Source organism: Syngnathus acus, chromosome 13 (genome assembly GCF_901709675.1).
Source record: "Syngnathus acus chromosome 13, fSynAcu1.2, whole genome shotgun sequence".
Classification (NCBI taxonomy): Eukaryota; Metazoa; Chordata; class Actinopteri; order Syngnathiformes; family Syngnathidae; genus Syngnathus; species Syngnathus acus.
Window position 1 is genome coordinate 10,574,658 of NC_051098.1, and position 21,237 is coordinate 10,595,894.

Consider the following 21,237-nt stretch of genomic DNA (forward strand, 5'->3'; position numbering starts at 1 on the left):
CACACTCAAAGGTAATACGCAAGTTTTTATATTTGCTCGAGCTTTTTGCAAATGAACACTAATTTCGGATGTATAAGGAGAAGCATTGTGAATATGAAATGAACCATAATAAGTTCGTGTTGAAGTGAATGTCTATTGGCTATGTAGCAAGGTCATACACACCAGACTCAAAAGCGGGCTGTGGGAAAGACCTTTTATGGAGTGTTAGTAATGTGAACAGCCTCAGTGACCTCAGGCTTTATCCAGATGTTCTCCGTGTAAACAACTCTCTACACAGACAGAATGCCACTGCAGACTTGTTTCACGACACCCACAAACTATTATTTGTCCACACAGCTTTGTTGCAGGCTGGTTTGAGCTTGGTTTATTATCAGTAAGAGGCCTTGTGATTGGCCTTTTGTGTGTGCTGTGTGACTCGGCGAGACATCAAGAAGATTCAATCATCGTATGTGGTCCTGATTTTTGAGTTGTCTTTTTCTGCATCCACAAAATGTACAGAAGAAATAATAGTAAAGGAACACAGTGATATTCAGCTTGACACATTGATTGCGGAATTTTCGAAAGTCTGTGAACGCAGCACTAATAGGTAACACCACACACGAGCGACGAGCGACACCTCCTGGTGATAGAAGTAACTGTCGCCAGGCGGAGCAATCCAGCGTTGGTCGCCGACTGGTCCAGGCTGAAGGAGGGCAGGAGAGGCGAACTGCAAGAGCGAACAGATGTGAACCGGACTACGACCAGAGTACAAGCTGTCGTCCAGACGGAGACCCGTTCATACCGCTAATATGTGGCAACCAGCGTCGGAGCGATTGCAGGTAGGACACGACGGCCGGTGATTGCGTTTACTGTCGACCGAGGAGCAGTAAAAATCAAGATTGAGCTGTCTTTTTACATTCCAGCCGTGATGTGTGCACGTTGGTATCCTACTGCTGGAGAGACTTGCTGCACTTTGCCTTGCCACATTGTTTAAAATTAATCAATGTACGAATATGTACCTGCAGCCATCCTTTAAACGAGTTTAAAATAACGAACTTGTCATTTCCCCCACTCGCCGCTTCTACGTCTTTGTATTTGGTGATACGTTTACGTGCAGCTACTCACTGTGCAGCTAGTGTGCGTCTATCTTATCCACTACAGCCCACAGTGAATGTTTTATACCCCCCCCCCCCCCCCCCCCAATACAAACATTTCATGAATGCTTAAAATAGTTCACATTTTTCCTTCAAATGAACGTCAACCTCAAGTGTGCATACACGGGCCTTCCACCTTGAAAACGCCAGTTTGGTTTATTTTTCTATTCCAGTGTGAAATAGCAGCGAGGTGCCTGTTTGTAAATGTCAAAATGCTCGTTAATGACACGTAGTTTGATAAGCGGGGGGCTTTTCTTCGAATCTCCTGCAGACATAATGCTCTCCAGATGTGCGCCTGCTTGTGGACTGCATGGCTGCCAAGTGAACTTGCACAATCCTCTCATCTGCCCAGACGTCAATAAGATAGAATGAGGAATTATTAAGACTTCCGCTTTTTTTTTTTTTTTTTTTTTAAATTCCGGGGTTAGCTGCACTGTAAATTACACCATCACGCCATTACGCATACCTCCCCACATCCTCTTAAATTTATGAATAAGCGCTCGATGTGGTTACACAACCAGCGAGACATACGTCGCCTAGCAACCGCATTATGGAACCATCATCCGATGGATAAAGTTTTATAACTTCACTCCTCGCCAAATGTGCGTCATGTTTAAGATGAAATAATAGTTTTAAAGGGACTGTCTGAACCTATTTTAAATGCAATTCAATAGTATTACTACAGTGCTTAAAAAAAGCAAAAAAATATATATCTTTAGCAGATTTCACCATTTCTGTGTATGTATTTAAGAAAATGAAAATTTTTGTTTTAAATCCCATATTCCAATCACAATTATTTTCATTTTGAGCATCGATGCACAAAATAATAATAATTAAAAAGGTCAAAATACCAATAAAGTTCTATAGATTTTTTTTAACCGCATCTCTTTTCTGGTAGCTTAATGCTAACACATAATACACACCAAAGAAGGAATAACAAATTGTGTTTTATCCCTTTAAAGAATGGCTATTTGAGTACAACTCAATTGTGAAACTCTTCTTTATGTGTTTCTCTTTGTCATTATACTGCCCCTGGTGTCCAGGGTGCACACACCGCAAGGAGCTGGTATGGCTGATTCGCATTTGCGTTTATTTTGATGGGGAAAGATGGTTTTGAGTGTTTTGAAATATGAGTGTGATGCTGTTTTGTTGTCAAAATGTAAAATGCGAAAGTGACCTACCATCTAGCTGGCCTCCCATTTCACAAATTCTGGACACCAATTCATTCCCTGGCACATAGAATAAAATAAAGGCCACACCTCCACACAACGCCATAGCATGTCAAGATATTGTCCAGCTCTTTTCTCTTTTACTTACTCAATTTGAGCAGGAAATGAGTTTTAGCGAGCACTCACTAAACTGATTGTGACTTGACTGTATGATTGTGCAATGTGTTTTGGTCAAGTGGTTTGGCAAATAACCTCTGTGGTCAAAATGAAAAACAAAAAGGATTATTGCATTTATGAAAAAACCCCCACATTTTTCTAATCAACCCATTGTGGGATATGTTACGTGTTGCACCTTCTCACACTGTGGTGTTTGTTTTAACTGGCTAAGATGAATGCTTTTGAAAGTTGCAGGTCTCAGTAATTGTTATTTCCAAATGGATTCATAGCATTTTTTGAAAAAGTCTCTTCCAATTTTTCCCATTTGAGGAGCTATGGTACTGCATTCATTGTGACAGCCAGTCTAAAACATGCCAATACAAAAGTGGCAGTGATAAATACAATGTTATTTTTCTAATGATCAGCATCAAAAGAAGGGAAGAGCCATTAGAAGTGCATTATAACTACGGTAAGTGCAGCAGCAGGCTCTCGCCTGCAGTGTAACCATAGCGACGTCCCTCTTTACGTTGAAATCGTTCGCCTCAGTTGAGTCAGGGTTGATGGGCATTTCTGCATGGGATCTTGATTTTGTTGCATTTATTGTTGTCTTCTTTTTTTTTTTCCCCCACCCCATTTTCATCCGCGATGGCATACATCCATATTCTGGCTGGCTTTGCTCCTCTGTTGCCATGGCAACACCTGCTGTCTTGCTGCATAAGTGTCTCATGTTTAGGCAAGGAGAAGAGATAGATGGCGGCAGCCGGGGGTGAGCAGATACAGGTTGTGGCAAGAGTTTCTCTTAAAGCATAAATTCAAGTCAGCATGTTTATTAATCTTTTGCATTTCCCTCAGTTCTATTTCTGTCTTAAAAAAATCTTTATCATCCTTCCGCTAACTGGTGCTCCCTGAGTCAAACACATAAAAACACACAGACAATGTTCTTTTTTGAAAATCCCTGTGGCGAGCAAGTATGTCTTTTCCTGTGTCAGCAGCTCTTTCTTTAGCTTCGGTTTTCACGTTTTGACACTTAACTATGTGTGTCACTTGACAAACAGGCCTTTGCTAAAGAAAACACGTGGACCTGACTTGTCAGGAATCGATGATTACTTCCCCTTGTCACCCGTGTTTGCATTTGTGTCTGCTTCGTCCTTTTTATTCGCCCATCATTTTGTGGCCGTTGTAGTCACGATGAAAGCAATTTCAAAAATCAAACAGAATGCAACTATAGACACGCATCTGCAATTTCCCTATAAAGAAAAACATTTTCACATTGGGCCATTGGCAAAGCATCTGTCACTGCCAGTAATCCATCTCTAATTCTCTCCACATGATGATGAATCATAAAGAAGCTTCAGTTAAAGATTTTTGTTAGCACGCCTTTAATATTGTGTGGCACAACATAACATTTGCAAAGAGAACAAAACTCCAAGGAGGAAACTTTAACCGGTGCAAGATGGTCCTCTTGTTATGTGTGATATTCTTGTCTCATTGTTAAATGGTGATATTGTATTTCTCCGAATATAAGTAACTTTTTTTCCACCACCTGTCCTCAAATCCACATTTCTAGACAGCCACAACACGTCATCACTGGTCAACAGTTTTTGGAACGGGCACACGGGCTACTCATGCGGTGGCCATGTTGAAAACATGAACCAGATCATCTTGTATTTTTATATTTGGAGACATGGAACCACTAGCTTCAGTAAAATGTGTTTGTTGCAGTAATCACAGCATTCTCAGTAATTTTTAGCCTAGGTGGCTTACAACCTTGAAGAACTCTTTCCCGTACCGTTCCCGTCGGGGGATAAAAGATAAACTTACCATCTGTTACCTGTTAAAATCATCACTGCAGGAGGTCGAAGGAGACGCTCTCCAAAGACTGCTCTTTCCTTTAAGAATGTCAAAAACTTTCAGCGCATGCATTTTCGCTCAGTCATCTCCTGTCTTACTACTTTGTGTTAACATTTCAATTACTTCATTGAATTGTATGTATTCCTTTATTAGATGTCTTTTAAACAAATGTAGTGTTGACTGTTGGCTTTGACTGTCAGAAGAAAAAATGTCACTAAATTGTTCGAAAGTGCGCATTATTTGGCACTTCAAAGCCTAAATTAATATTTTATATTTCTGAGACAGCTGGGATAGGCTTCGGCAGACCCGCGACCCTCCTGAGGATAAGTGGTTCAGAAAATGGATGGATGGATAGTTCCAAAAATTCACATTAGGCATTTAGTTGGTGTGAAATCCCTTATGGCAAAAATTCCCCAAACACACAACGGCCGAGTTATTAATTTTTGTACAATTTAAGGACCAGAGACAACTCAGAAGAGTTCTACTCCACTTCCAGAATTGCCAAATATTTTCTAAGCTCCTCCCATTACATTTCTCAAGAATCTCCAGTGTGGAGTAAGTTAGTTTCGGCATCAGATTTTCATTTTCCAGTGCCACTTTGATCGGTGTGGATTAGGCACCTGAAACTCATTCAGATTACACAAGAGTTGCTGAAATGTAAATCTCCAAACAGAGCTTTTGTGTTTGCTAATCTTGGCTGAGGTTTCTGAGGTTTCCTTGTGACGCCAGCCATTGTGTATTGTAGCGTGCAGACGGGACCCTTGTCTCGCAACCAGTCCTGCACTGGTCTGACGATGGAGTCTGCCACCGTCTCCAAGTCTACATCCCGAAATAGAATCAACTTGTCATCACTTGATGAGGAAACTGTGTGGACATGAGAAATAGAGTTTAAAATACCATGACTCCAATTCAGAGTGGCCCTCTCCACTCATGCCTTTTGCTCCAGGTAAAGGGCAGCCAACCATCTCCTCCCTTTACTCGGTGCCCGGCCCGACCGCAGGAATGCGAGCCACTGTCAGGGAGCTGTAAAGTGCTGACGCGGGGGTCAGCAAGCGTTTACACACATGTGGCTTTACTTTCACAACTCTGTCAACTTTTTTCTCCTTTTTATTTTTCATCTGCTCCTTGCACCTTTTTTCTGTTTTATATCAATACGTTACGACATTACGATATTTGTTTTGAGGATGCTAAAAGCGCTAAAAGAAATCTAACGAGTGAGCGAGCTGTTTTTGATTAGACATTGAACATTTGTCATCGCATTTATTGTCGTACTTGTTTAGACCTGAGCCGTTTGATAGGGCCTGTCTTCAGGAAACACGAAATGTCGGACCAGAAAAGGGCATCTTGCCTGTTTATCTGTTTTTCCTGTTCCAAAAGAGCCTCACTCTGCTAATGTTGTACAAGGGACACTGGGAAATGTCAAGTTCTTAGCCAGCAACTGGCTCGACTGTGTTATGAAGCTCATGTTTATTTGGAATCAAGTCGAGAAGCAAACACTTGTCTCGTCCAGACTGAAAATGTGTAAATAACCTAACCTTTCTCCTCTTCCTCCTCAGCACTTTCAGAGCATGCTGAAGACCAAGTTGAATGTGCTGACGCTGAGAAAGGAACCGTTGCCCACGGTGATCTTCCACGAGCCCGAGGCCATTGAACTTTGCTCAACCACACCACTTACAAAGAACAAAACCCAAGCTGGATATAAGGTAAAATCACATAAATCCTTAAAATCCTCAAATCCAGTCTTTCCCATGAATGCTAATTCTATAATAGTATTACGGACTGGACACACAAGTTCTATTCATTCCCACAACGTGCTTTACCTAACCCGCCACTGTACCTGGCTATTACAGTCTGATAATTAAGATGCTTTAATTTTGGAATTCTTGCAGTGCTCAAACATGTGACTGATTCGCAACAACAGAATCTCAAACTTCCTTAGATTCGTATGTGGACGTGAAGTGAAAGTTGGTATAAAAGCCCTCGATTGGCACACACATGGCTTACATTCACAGACTGTGACTTTTAATGCTCAGTGATGGACTTCGAGACATTCATTATTCTTCATCTGCATCACAACGCTCGTTTTATTGGATCGCCTTGGTCTATAATTTGGCAACCACTGATTTTCAGTCTTACTGTTTTTGTCAGCAAGTGAAATTATGGCTCAGGGCTTCACGTCAGCACAAGTGTGCAAAGTCGGTGTCATCCACTGACGTAATGCGACAACGATGCCAAAATGAAGGGACGTTTTTGATTTGCAGTCGTTTTACGGCTCAGCAATTCAATTTGTTGATGCAAAGTCGTAGTAGTGGGCACATTGTGTCGCACTGTTGGCTCTCAGTGCCATGAAAGAAGATAAATATTGATACGTCGCCTTGGTGAAGGCTGAACATAGCTGGACTTGATCGCCCTCTCTTCCCGGTGTGAATCCCAACATCCACTTGTAGCCTCTGAGCTCACTGCACTTTCCAGCAGCGTCGTAAAGGAAGCCAAGCCACGTTGCCGTGGATACCACTACCACTATTTAGCAGAGCACCAGCCACATAAAAGTAATCTCTCCCATCTGTTTGCGAAACCTCCTAAAATGTGAACCGGCCTTCCTCGCCACCTTCCGTCTGCTGGCAGGTGTAACATCCTGTTTGACTCACTACCTGTCTGTATATCTGTCTGCCAGAATGTCTCCACTTCCAGACACTTTTTTGCCTCAACGCTGTAACGAGAGAAAACGGACAACACAATAGCGGCTTTGCTCTCCCCGCCATCCGCCCTGCTGACTTTTATATGCAACAGTACAATATGACACCATTTATTATCCTTGCAGTGTTTTATATTCTCTCTTCTGCTTCCTTCATCCTCCTCCTTCCCTTAGTTCCCCTTTGAGCTCGCAGTCTCAGATTGCAAACAGAAAGGCTGGCTGAGGACTGCTGACATACTGCCAAAGCTATCAGCTAGCATGGATGAAAGGCCACCTCTCATTTCCCTGGCTGGTTTGCTGATGTTAAAGCACTTCACATCCAATGAGACACTGTGCTACTTTTCAATTTGCACCCATACCAGAGGTGCAGCCAGAGATCAACCAGTTTGATTTGTTCAACATCATTTTGCAGTTAACTCCCGTCTTGAATTTGGGTCTTGCAGTATTTCTCAGTCTCTTGCGCATATCCCAAAAAATTAATTTCCGTGTCACTGTGTCAAGGAAAAATCTTCAATGGCAGGTTTAGTTCTTTCATGAGAAAGTTTGTGGAAAATGTTCAATCCTGATCTGGTTTTTGTTTGCACCATGTGTAGACCAGATGTGATAGCTGTGTCCGATACATCGTGTAAATAGTGTGACATCACGCCAGCACCACACAAAAATAACCCGTCAATTAATTCAATGGAGCACACACAAGTCCAATGGTGGAAATTGTACATTTCATTCTAAAAAGACACAAAAGAAACCCACAAAACACTTGACATCATCATTACATATAGACTTAAAGCAACGCACAGCACACTCGTGCACGCACGCACATCGCTCATCTATCTTTGCATGCCTTGGCAAGTGGAGCCAGCTGTGCTGTGCTGATTGAATAAGTTTTGAGGAATGTTAACAACCTCCTCAGGAATGCTGCATTCATTCCCTAGCCGTGGATTCCCAGTCATGTAGGGGGATTCAAACACCGGGGCCTTCTGAGGGAAAATGTCAAGATAGCCTCAGTCCGTGACACTGCAACATTTGTTTTTTTGACCTCTACATCCGCTGCTGGTGCCAATTTTCTGTTAAGATAATCAGTTAGTAGTTTAGCTAAGGTTGTTTAAACAGTATACACTTGTCAATTTGGTCTTGGTATGTGGTCACTGCAATTCTAGTAATGCTGTGCCACGTTCACGGACAGGAGTTTTTTTCTTCTCCGGCCACTGAGCAGGAAATTACCGAAACATCCTTCATACTTGCTCCCAGACCCGATTCTATGCATGGGTTCTTCAAAATCTCTCCCCTCCCCTTCCCCATCCGACCCCTTTTCTCTCCTTTGCTGTTTCCAATCCTCTCTTCAGGGTCGGATATCTCTTCGTGGCTTCCCACGCTTCACCTCCATAATTTCCTCTGTTCCTTCTCCATTGATAACGGAAACAGCTGTGCCCCACTGCTGCATCTTCCATGCATACGAAGTGTTTCAGTGAAAAAGCACAAATGTTCCTGTCTGTCCTCCTACCAGCCAGCTCCCAGGACTGAGGATGTTTGCTTTGTCTCCCTCTGTGTATCCGTTGCTCAAACTTTGCATTTACTCATCATCTTCACTTCCCATCTTGAAACAACAGCCTTCACTCACTGCCCTTCTTACTCAGGATCTGAATTTGCTTGTATGGCTTTTGTTCTTTACTGCTAAATAAACTTTTGTTTCTTCTCCGATTTCACGCGAGCTCTGGAAACGTGGGTGAAAATTAGGATTTTATGTGCAGGGTTGCAGTGCCGCAGCAAAAACACAATCAAAATAATCTGGATTATTTTTTTTTTTTCTTCTTCCATAATCGTGATTTATTGATACTGTATTTTTCCTGTGATTGATCTGTGATTTAATGGTGCTGCATGTAATGATTAACATTTACAATGGAAAATGTCATCAAATGGTGGTAATCTGGATAGACACATATGCACACGTACACGCACACGAAAAGGAAGGCTCGCAATGGTAAAGTGACATTTGTTTGGTTTCCTTGACTTTCCTCTGTTTTTCTCCATTTCTCTCCCACACTTCCCCTTTTCAACACCGTAGGCCGCCTCCCCTCATTCTGTATTTATACTGTCGTGAAATCACACGGAATCAATATTTGAACTTAAGTCTGACGATTGTGAAATGTTAACAATTAGCTAATTGAGGGAGTGTAAAACTGTGGAGGGGATGTGAGAATAAGTGAGATGAAGGGTGTACGTGCTACGTGTAAACTGAAGAAACCAATAAAAGCGAGAGTAGGAAACATTATAAGAAGAGGCAGCAACAGAGGAGAAACACATGGAAAGTTGAAACAAAGGACTTTGTAGCTCTCTGAGATGATTTAAAGATGTATGCCTGGCTTTCAATCACTTGGAGGACTGCAGATGCGTGCTGGTCGGTGACGGATTTAGGAGATCAATTTTAGCCTGAACTTGCGATGAAAGCTGCAGTCCAGCAACTTTGTGGTTTGACTCACACAAACTCCTGACTGTTGTTTTCAACGGAATGTTTTGCTTCTATTCAGAAATTTCCTGACACACTCGCCACAAAACCATTGTGTTGACATATTGTGCATGGAAACGTTTTACAATGTGTTCAATATAGTATTTCCTTTATGCTAACAGGATTTGCTTTCTTTAGAATGACAGGTTCACAGAAATTGGCTAATTTAATCAGCTCACCGATTAATTGCTCAGACTCTACTTTTCACAATTAAAAAGTAATCCTGGTATAAGTGATGGGAATGAAACTTCCAAACTGCTTCATGAACCAGTTGTTGTATTTTTCGACTCCTGAAGATAGCGCTGTTGGTTTGACGATAGACTTTTAAGAAAGTCAGCCCAATGTTGAGCTTAGAGTGCCATCTTGAGGATTCAAAAATAAAATTGGTTCATGAAGCAAATTTGAAGCTTCATTTTCCCGTCACTAACTGGTACTGTCGATCTTATGTAGTTTAGTTCTTATATTGTCTCCTAACCTACAACCTAAACTTAGTTTAGACTAAAAGTAAGTCATGTGAATATGTTATTTTTCCCCTTTCCATCCAACTTGCACACCTACAAGCTATGTTGCACCTCAATTTGAAACATTTATCAGCAAGTGAAGAGAATCAAATTCCAAAGGCAGTAACTGAGACACAAACGGGTTTCCCATGGGAAAGGGGCATGCAAACCTCTGGGGAGACAACACCAGCTGCATGTTTGGCCTTCAACCCTGTGAACAAAAAACTCAAATAAAACCCAGAAGCCGGCAATCTGAGTGAGGTTTAAACAAATTATTCAATAGCAGAATAAGAGACTGAGGAAAGCAGACCTCGGTTACTCAATGTGGCATTTGACATTCAAGTAGAAACCGTTGGCTATGTCAGGGATTTGGTCCAGGCTTGTGTAGGGGGAGTAGTTGTTTTTGGCTCACTTTATCTTTGGAGCTCTCATCGTGATTTCTCCATCAAAGCTGCACAGCGTTGTTATTTCAAGCGTCCTTGAAATACTTTAAAGTGCCCTCAATCAGGCAAATGATTGTTTTTCACCAATTGTGAGACATTACACCCAAGCCATCGTATTTGCTGTACAAATCGGACCGCTATTAATAATCCAAACATCATGTTAAGCAACCGACTAAAATATCCACGTTTTTACTTGGGGATGGTGAAGTTGTGAAATACTATCACCATGAATTTTCATACTTCCTGAGATTTTTGTTCTCTCGTCGCTCGTTCATTGGCTGACAGAACCACACACCCAGTGACTAGCGGATTGTTATACATGCTTTCTTGAAAGATCCCATTCATTTAAAGTCATGGTGGAGAAAAGAGGCTTTGCGCTGGCAGTGGCAGACTAAACATAACTGTAAAAGCAGGAAAGTATGTTCTGAATAAAACCAGACATGGGTGTCTGCTCTCTGTCATACAGTCAGTCTGACTTGTATTTTTTTAACATGTATTCATTTTTAATTCGGATTGATTCTTGGGTTGTATCATCTTGTTTTCGAGGTGGTCCCAAACATGTACTGGTCATACTTTTTTTTGTTGAAGCGAGAACAAATACTGGCAGTTTTTTTTCCAGAGTATACATTTAAAATATTCTATAGTATAATACAATAAAATGGCACATCCCTCCTAATGTGTGCAGAAATGTGTCAATGTAATAAAAGTTTGAAAGAGAAATATCCTCCACTGTAAACACAGACGGGAGTGAAAACTATTTGAGTATATTTTGCTCATCCAAAGCTCCTCCTCTGTGTATTTTTATAAAGTCGTAAAGAGTAGTGTAGCAAAAGGGCACAAGTGAGCCATTATTGTTGGACTCTTCTCAGACTGGCGGAGTTCCCATCCAGAACTGTGTGAAGAACTTCACAAATTATCCATGTCAATCTCGTCAGTCTGTCGCCGCCCTAGTATGCCGTGTTGTTTTCCATTGTGTGGAGGCTGGTTCAGTCACTGTTGAGAAAAATATTTTTTTTCTTTGGATATGAGTACAAACAGCCTTCGAGTTTGCAGTTTTTTTAAATTGCTGTACAACAAAGAGTATTGGTTAAATGCTATGTGATGTCATTTTCTGCAGGTGACCTACCTGGGCAAGGTGACTATTTCTGGGACCAATTTCTTGTCTGGCTGCACAGAGTCAGCGGTGGTCGGTCTGGTGGAGCATCGTGCTCTCGCTAACCCTGGCAGCTCTCTCCTGGAGATACGACCCTTCCAGGTTCGTCTCCACCACCTGGATGGGCACGGCGAGGCCTCAGTAACCATGGACACCTACCAGGTGGCACGGATCGCATATTGCACAGCCGACCACAGCGTCCGACCCAACGTCTTTGCCTGGATCTACCGGCAAATCAACGACGATCTGACCTTCCAGATGGACTGCCACGCCGTGGAGTGTGAGAGCAAGCTCGAGGCTAAGAAGCTAGCGCACTCCATGATGGAGGCTTTCCGCAAGACTTTCCACAGCATGCGCTGCGATGGGCGCATCCACAAGAGCGGCTCTTCAGATGAGTTCGCCGAGGATTCTTCTACTCCGGAAGACTCGACCCCAGATGACGGTTGAACGGACGCTGATGGAAACTCCTGATCCCCATTCGTCGAAAACAACGGGGTGAAGGGAAGGACGGACAGATTAGCTGCTCTCTCTCATTCTCCCCTTTTACTTTCACTCTGACAATTAGCAGACGCTACGAATCAACTCAACGGCTATCGTAATACTTTGAAGATTTACAGTATATAACTCCCCAATCTGGGTCTTTGCGGCTGAAGTCACCCTCACTGATCCAGATATTTGTATTCCCATTTTTCCACAAGGGTCATCCGACACCCAGTCGAGGTACTTGACTATGGTCATTTAACCTTTTCTATCAATGGAACCACAAACTACAATGCCTCCATCTCAAGAAAGCCCGTTATTACAATGTCGAGACCCAGCAGAAATAGGCCTCTGGCTATTTTGGGCCCCAATCCAGAGTTTCTAAGACTGGTGGAGCGCATTGATTCTGTGCTTGCGCAATAGTTACAATGCCTATAAAGGTACTCCATAATATCAGCATATCATCTTCATGGTACCTTCTTCAGCTCCCCCTCATCTACAGGTATTTACTTTAATGGTACTTAGGTATGTCATGACATGTAGAACATCTATTCCAACATATGTAGATGTTTCACATGTTCTGACCAGGATGGTAGCTGGAGCTTTTCTGTGACATGTTAATCATTCTTGTCTGACTTTTGTTTCAAACATACCAAAATTCAGGCTTAACAGTGCCTGCCAGATTATGTGCCTCAATTTCATCTACATTTGTTTTGTCTAGGACCTGATTAGTACGTCTGGCTGAATGTGTTATGGCCGCTTATTTTGTTTTCTCTCTGTGGTTAGAGACGATTGTGTACACTACACAAGTGCTTGCAGAGCTTGTGAAAAGTAGAAAAACATGGAGTTGAGTTTAAAGGATACCGTGTGAACAGCTTTCAAGGGGCACTCACCTCCTGTGGCCCCCGGTAAGACTAGTGTCACCACCAGCGAGCCTTCGGAGATAACAGCTCAGATCTCCTGAATGTTTGGATATTCCAAAAGACTATGAATGCTTCTTTACACCATCTGAACTCACCTCGCTCTCAGAGAATTTTTTTATGCTATCACACTATAGGGCATGGGTGTCAAACTCATTTTTGTCACAGGCCGCATTGTACTCATAGTTTTGATTGTCAACGCCTTATATTATATAGTGTATAAGCTACACAACAAACTGATGAAAATACTTTAAAAAGATGAATGGTAATAAAAATTGCTAGCAATATCTGTAGTTTTTAAAAGTGAAGATAATTTGCAGTTTTAGTATTGACACATGAAGTCAATTTGTCAATCTGGCCCCCGGGCCTTGGGTTTGACACCAATGCTATAGGGAGTGACAGCAAGTCAGTTTAACGCTACACATCAGCAGTACTGAAAGGCTCTCAAAGGGGATTGGTGGAGTTGGTCCCCACACTACGGATTCCAACATGACACACACTCAAGCAAGGCTAACATGCATGTACACACTCAGCCATACATCTTATTTTACATACTGTATGTAGATGCACATTGCATTGGGCTCACACTTAATAAGCTCATGTAAATAAAATGTATGTATCACTTTCCAAATATTACAGCATAAATGTGGATAAATATTTTAAATAAAAAAATAAGCTGAGAAATATCATACGATAAAGAAACAGTGTTACAAAGCCTACTGTGAATCGTAAGTGGAGAGCCTGATTTAAGTGGTTTGTGTGTGAGCGTGTGTTTGTCAGTGTTAGACGAGACGGAATGTTCGGAAGAGATGCGTGCAAGTTCAAGGGGGAGAAAACTGTAGATTAGTCACATCTGTTTGAAAGCTCCGACTTGCTTTAAATGTTTGACAAATAAGTGTTTTCTATACAGTGTCTGCAAAGATCAAGAAACAGTTACATATAAAGCATTTACAAAGATCACTCGCGTGATGGTGTTTCTTGTTTTTGTTTTTCACCAAACCGCACATCTGACCTTCCTAATCATATTTTTTTGTGGTGCTGTGGAGGATGACAAAAACAATTTAACTTCCCTTTGTAGAGTAAGCCAATATTCTGCCAAGTTAGATGTGAAACATAAATTCACTGTTCAGCGTCTTGCACAGGCATTTTGCATTATCACGAGATCTGATTCAATTCACTGATTTTGTTTTCCCCTGCTAAATTTCCCCTGCTAGATTTGACTACTAAAAACTATTTCATGTTTTTTCTTGAAAATCTTTCAGTTGTTGCAGTCCACGTTTTCCGGCTCAACTTGTCAGTTTAGCAAATACTAAGAGCCTGTTGTTACTCATTCCTTCCATTGCATCATTTTATTGTGTTGTTGTTGTTGTGCTTAGTGTTCTCTTGTGCCAAAGCGTGACAGCGCTTGTTTTCAAAAGCAGCCACATCAATAACAAGCTGCTTGCTGCCCTTACGGCTGGTCATCATTTTGCAGCTGAAAAGCAACAGCAGGGAATTGGAGGCAAAATGGATGCTGGCATTTTCATGCTTGTCAAAGAAGAACACTGCCTCCCTCTGGCAACCTGTATAAACTGTCCCGCGTTATCTTCTTTTTTTTTTTTTTTTTTCTAAATTAATTTAGCAAACTTGCTCACCTACATAATTGGGTTGATAAGAAAAACAAAAGAGGTTTTGCCTTTACACAGGTGAATGTTTTAATTGACACTGTCACTTTAACAATAGACTATCACTCTGTTTATTATTGTGGTTACAGTTGTTAAATAAGAAGTGCAAAACATTACAACAACTTTAACTCTTGTAGTTTTATGCCAGTGTAAATTACATCCACTATAACAACACATACTGTAATTATTTATAATAATTGTTTCAGCTCTAATTAGTGGTCCTCCCCAGCCACAATCAGCTTCTTAGATTGGAAAAGCTTTAATTAAACATTTAAAAGCATCAGGAGTGTTGTATATATTTTTTATTTTCTCATTTGGATAACTAAATTAACATGATAAAACGTGAGTGAATTGTGACACTTTAATATTCAATTCACGAAGCAAAACAGTTGCAACATTGTTCTGCCAAAACAAAATAAAAGTCCAGTAGATAATTTGCACACAATACCAGAAGTTTTATAACTCCAGCTAAACAAAGCCTTGTGTCCCAGTCTCTTCCAGCTCACCGTACACAACTTCCTGTTTGGATTTCTTTTGACACAGTGTGATTGGCCTCCACTGTGCCCCTCTGTCTTGCTGACCCATTTCCAGCATCAGCACATGCAGGGGGGCCCCAGAAAGAGGCCACCCCGACGCTTGTGGATCTGCCTCTCCACTAAGCGTCAGGCAGCTCACAATACAACTCTGTTCCGGCTCCAGCTGGACGCGCCTCCTCCTGCACGGTCCCAGAAGATCCTTCTTTCCTCCTGGTCCATGGCCTAAAATACTTGAAGGCCCAGATGTGGGTGAGCGGAGTCAATTTTAATCTACTCATCAAGGTTGCTAAATGAGTGGTGAAGCAATGCAAGTATGTTGTGTTTAACATGTGTAAAGTAGATCAAACTAATTCTTTGTCTTCCCGTCTGTACTGAAACAGAAAACAGACTCACTGGACCACAACAGCATTTTTCTTCCTTCTTCAAAAGAACTTGCATTCAACACATGAACTCACAATGTTGAAATGTGTTGGAGGTCAATATTAGAAAAATGCTTTGTTAATGTTTATTCCAGACACAGCTTTCTTGTTTTCTGACATGCAAAGTATTTCCTGTGATCAGGAGCAGATCTCCACTCGTACATCCTGCGTAGGCGATCGGTCCCTGCAGTCTACAAATGAGGTTCATAAGGTCATATGGACTGGGATCATGACACACACACACACAGTCTCGCCTAAAATGAAGTTCTACCACATTGTGCTTTCTATATGTGGGTCAACCACAGTTTTTAAAAATAGAAAGTAGGGAAGAATGAAGAGAAAGGTGGACAGGGAAGTCGATGAGATGAACAAATACAAGAACAAAATGTTTCACCAGCTGGTCAGAGTCCAGGCAGTAAAATCAGATGGTGTATTATTTTAAATGCCATAGTCTGTGTGATATGTTTTAATAATTCAGCTTCAGGACAGCATTCTGTAAAAAAACAACGCACTTTTGTAATTTTCTGGGTTTGTATCCCATTAAACTCACCATAGTGGTGTAGGCTGCATACAGGTCTAAGGTCAGTTCTAGTTTGCATGAAGTATATAATTGCTGTATAGGGCGCAGCATGTACATTTTGTAAAATAAAACATGCAATTTTGTAAATTTTTTAAATTGTACAGCCCACCCCAATTTAAGCAGTGCCCCCTCTGGCCACCCCAGTGAAAAAATCTTTGCTCCGCCACTGTATACGCCGTGTCTAAATGTGACCTTTTTCACCACAGCATGTGAGCTAGAAAATGAGGCACAATTCCAAAGTACCTCTCTGATCCTTGAATCATCCATCTGTATATTTTAGGATCCCCCCCCATAAAATGTCTTTGATAACCAACATATAAATATAAACGATAAAATGAGTTTGGAATGATAAATCTTTTAGGATGTTTATGTTTTCCTTGTAATTATTAAAGCATTTTTTTTAAATCAGAGAGACATTTTAATTAGATTTTTTGCTTTGAAGTTGTTGCTCTCAACATACCCACAACTAATTCATTGCTACTATTTGACATAGAGCTCACTCAACATTTTGCACAATTTCCTACACCAGTGTTGGGTATATTTCCAAACACAATGGATTGCTGAAAGGAAAAGCTGTTGTTTAGAATAAAAACGTTACTTTGACACACATTAGTTTATAATAGAGGGCCAATGAAAATGAATGTCTGTGTGGTGAGAAGGGAAAAAAAAAGTGACACGAGTGAAGTCACAACTCATCTGGTTAAACATCTTGTATCCAGATGTGTATGACGCGTTTGGGTTATCCACCTTTGCCATGTCCGGCTGCCTGGTCCAAGAATAAACACATGATCACACAAGTCTCTCCTGTCTAAAGTCCTGTGGAGGGAAAACAGCCTTTCTTTCACAAAAAAGTGGAAAAAAGCCTTCAAATTTGGCTTCTACTGCACAGTTGATGTGAAGAAATGTGCCCACTTGGTGTCATCACAGCACTGCATATTAGATCCCACTGCCATCTGGCCATTACTCCAGTCAGGCTGTCAACCTTTCAACATCAATTTGAAATGTGAGGGATGTTAAAGTGTCACTGCAACACGTGTGGATGAATTTGGATGGTTTTGCACATCTGCATGAATCGGCATTTGCCAAAGTCTTTGCCAAAGCCCAAAGACGAGGTCAAACTTAGCATCGTGGCTGACCACAATATGGCAGAAGCATGGGTTTTTCCCAAGTCAAAACACTCCATTCCGTGATGCTAAGTGACTTCATCGTTCTTCTAATCGCTCCAAAACATTCTATTTTTTAACATAATGTAATGAATGATGGACGGATGGCTGTAATTCCTATGGCAATCACACATGACCCTTCTGAGGTGGCGTAAAAGGAGGAGAAGCGGTCAGGGTGCATAATGGCCATGACATTCGATGATAGCATCTTCAAGCCATGGGGTAGCTGCTTTAAACTGAAAGCCACTGGCATGTCAAGGAAATCATCTGAACCTCACAGTAACATGCTATCGTGATGTCCCATGGTGTAGTCCTGCGTGGCTCAGAACTCCTGGGTATAGTATAAATAGAAAAAGATAAGAGAGAAAAAAGTGATAAGACATTTTAAACAACAAACACAAGTGCAATGTGGCAGGCTGCCTGTTGGAAAGAAAATGAGGTTTTATGCAATTGTGCTTTTAAAAAGTTTTAAAGTCTTTGCGGCTTTGCCTCAATAAGCTATGATTTAACATTGATTTGGATCTTCTCCATTCACACTTCTATCTCATTTGATATTATGTTCGTTCTCCACCTTCATGTGCATTTCTATCCCTTGTTCCTCAGCGAAACCACCTGTTTTGTTTGTATTTTTTTGACAAATCGATATTAATGGTCATGCAGTCCCCACGCGGGTCTGTTATTTTTACAATTTGTGTTGAAAAAAAAAAAAGCACTCTTTGACGATGCAATGATAATGGCTCACTGACCTGACTTTATTTTGGAGCATGTGTGCGCTTTTATTCTAATCTCCAGGGACTAAATGGCAGCCCGTCAACATGACAATCACCTATAATAATACAAACACTTTCTGTCATCATGAATTTTAAAGATCAGGGCTTCAGCTTTGGACCATCTGTGCATGTTTTCACACTTTTCAAGTTCTGCTAAGTTTTATAAAAACTGATAAGTAGCACCCTGATGAAAAGCCACATACATACGCATCTACATATTCCATTTTAAGCACATGGCATCTTTAATTTTTGCATGCATGAGATGAATGTAGGTTGGTCGGTAGGTAGGTGTCATTCATTCAAGCATGCATGCATTCATTCATTCATTCATTCATTCATTTGTTCGTTCGTGCGTTCGTTTCAAGGGCATCTATGTGTATTTAATGTGTTTTCTGACAACTGTGTTTACATTTGCACTTTTGGATCCTCTGTATTATTTAGTTTTGCTCAACAACATGTCTCAGCTGCACCACAGTGCTGTGCTCTGAGAGACTTGTTAAGAGAAGAGGAGATGTGTATTTAAATACACACAGTTTGGAATGGAATCGCTGCTGTGGTTCCAAAACATGCATACTGTTGAAATAAATAACATGCAAAATAAAATAATAATAATGACGAAAAAAAAAATCCTGAAAATAAATTTGCTAATGTACTCAAGCATCAATCGTGAGCTTAGCTGTCTTGTGTCCCAGCGGTACCAGGTAGTGGAAAAGGGTCTTATCTTAACAGACGCAGGCACACTTTGGCCAATTATTGTTCAATTGATTTCCTGTGAGTGTATACTGGACAACAAGTAGGCTTACAGGAGATTTCCATCTATTGAACGCACTTGTTGATAAGTTGCCAATATTACACTTACTGTGCTGTCCCCACATCTTAACCTGAAGTTGGCTGTAGTGTAACACAGATAGCATTGATTGATTTTCCCAGGAAGAATTAGAAAGCAGCAAAATAAGCTTATGTTTATGTCTGTCTGACTCTAATTTGGTGAATTGTTAGCTATTTGACCGAGACAGCAGGATAAAAAAACAACAACACATGGAAAGTAACACAAAATTCACCAGAGGGGAAAATACTGCTTGTGCCACGATAAAATATGAACATAAAAATATTAAGTTGCGTGTTCAGCATGATGTGCAGCTGATCTGAATATTGATTTGAATGTTTCGCTCTGTGCAGGTTTCAATTTAAAAATGTAAACAGTTAACACTTCTAATCTTTCTTTTCGCCGCCAGGGACTCAAGTTGGGGGAAAGTCGCTGTTTATAGTCCGAACATCACATTTTCAAATGCATTGTTTGTTATCATTATGTGCATGACACATTGTGGCCTAATGTCGGGGGTTCACCATGTGATGCAGTTGTTGGTCTTGACACCCTTAATGAGACATTGTCCTTGGTCTCATCCCAATGTGCCGCTGTTAGCACATCACAAGAATAAATAAGGCGTGAAGAAAAAGGCAATGAAAGGAAAAATAGATGTAGTATTACTCGAAACCAATTGACATTTTCTCATGAATAACAATGTCTGTGGATATTGGAAGTTCTACAGACAATGACAAAACCTCCCATCTGGAAGCAAAGCCTCTTTATAAGACTTTTTTTTTTATTTATAAGAAAAACATGACTCCTGTCTGGATCCTCTCGTCCCTCACAACCACTCCTTTCAAATTCACTTGAGCAAAGTCATTCAATTTCGAGAAAGTTCAAATTCGAAAGTTACTCCTTTGCCTCCAGTCTTGAGAGCATCACGGTGATCCCGCGCTCACCCTCACTGATAGAGCGAAAAGAAATCATGCATAGCTGCTGGCTTCAAAGGAAAGATAGCTAAGCATGGCGGGAAGAGATACGTGGAAAGACCCACAAGCAAATATTTCCAAGCGGCCCTCTGAGACGCATTATTATGATGGGATGCGTTGCATAGTAAAATGTTGATTCAAATAGAGAGAATATTACCAAACATTATGTGCTTTTGCTTTGATTTCACTTTGTGCTCTCCACAAGCAAAAATCTGTTCTCAATTGCCGACTCGGACGAATAAAGGTCACGTAAATAAATTTACATTACCGAATGAAGTAATGTCATTTATGAAGCGTTTGATGTTGCTATCGCTGCAGATAAACACATTTGGACACAGTTTGTCAGAGACCAAATTACATCTTCTCCCTCATCAATGATTTTCCTAATGCATTCAAATCAATTCTAATCATAACTGACAGATGCAATTGATTTGTTTGCATGACTCAAAATTTGAAAAACAATTCAAAAGAAGAGCATGTCATGTAGGAGTCATTTAATTATATCCTGTGGGATAACTGCATAAGTCTGAAATCAAATAATTCCCTTGACATTCGTTATTGATGAAAATAGTTAGCTTGTGTTCAGCTTTGTTTCCACGTGTGTCTGTGCATTTATTTTATTTTTTTAACATTAACATTTTGAAATGGGAAATTAAACCCAGATTGTTTGTGGAGTTGGAATGTTTGGTGCAAAAAAAAAAAAGAAAAAAAAAAAGAGTTGCCTCCAGCTGAGAGACAGTTTTGCCAGTGATGCTTTTAGGCAGGCGGCTTAAGCACATACAACTGGCAGCTGGCTGCTGCTGTATTAATCTGTAAGCAAAACAGTGTATTGAAAAATAAACATTCAAGCCTTTATTTTTACATCGAATGAAATGAGGCATCACCGTGCTTAAATATTGGATGTGGCCATAATATCACATAATATATTTAATCATATTTAATATATTATGTTTTTTGTTTTCTTCCCTGAGGCAGAGGACAACAGATGCGTAATGGTTTCATTAACACAGATGAATTGGGAGATTTGGGATCTAAGAAGTGATTGTGTGAATAACCAAAGATGCATATTTGAAAAGAGTGGCAAGCACATTGTTAAATTTTAACGTTGCCGCTAGTAATGGATCAGTTGCTCATCAAAACATCTCAATGGACTTGTCTTGTTAGACAAAGCCTAAACTGACACAGATTAGACTGAATAAAACATGACGACACATTTTCTGAGTATGAGTTCCAGCAATTTTATCTTTAAAGATACATCTTTTTGTTACTATTGACGATATGCCTTACAATCAGTCATGCAGCCTG

General features: G+C 40.7%; 1 protein-coding gene and 1 long non-coding RNA gene across 2 annotated transcripts; both read left to right on the plus strand.

The window, feature by feature from the left end:
• The first annotated feature begins 654 nt into the window (after positions 1 to 654).
• Positions 655 to 13,963, plus strand: pid1 (phosphotyrosine interaction domain containing 1). The gene is made up of 3 exons (XM_037267571.1): positions 655 to 818; positions 5,866 to 6,012; positions 11,568 to 13,963. The coding sequence occupies exons 1-3, from the start codon at positions 789 to 791 to the stop codon at positions 12,048 to 12,050; spliced, it is 660 nt and encodes a 219-aa protein (XP_037123466.1). The 5' UTR covers positions 655 to 788; the 3' UTR covers positions 12,051 to 13,963.
• Positions 13,964 to 15,178: 1,215 nt separating this feature from the next.
• On the plus strand, positions 15,179 to 16,118 carry LOC119132380. The gene is made up of 2 exons (XR_005099859.1): positions 15,179 to 15,452; positions 15,584 to 16,118. It is a non-coding gene; the product is annotated as an uncharacterized LOC119132380 (long non-coding RNA).
• The last annotated feature ends 5,119 nt before the right edge of the window (positions 16,119 to 21,237 follow it).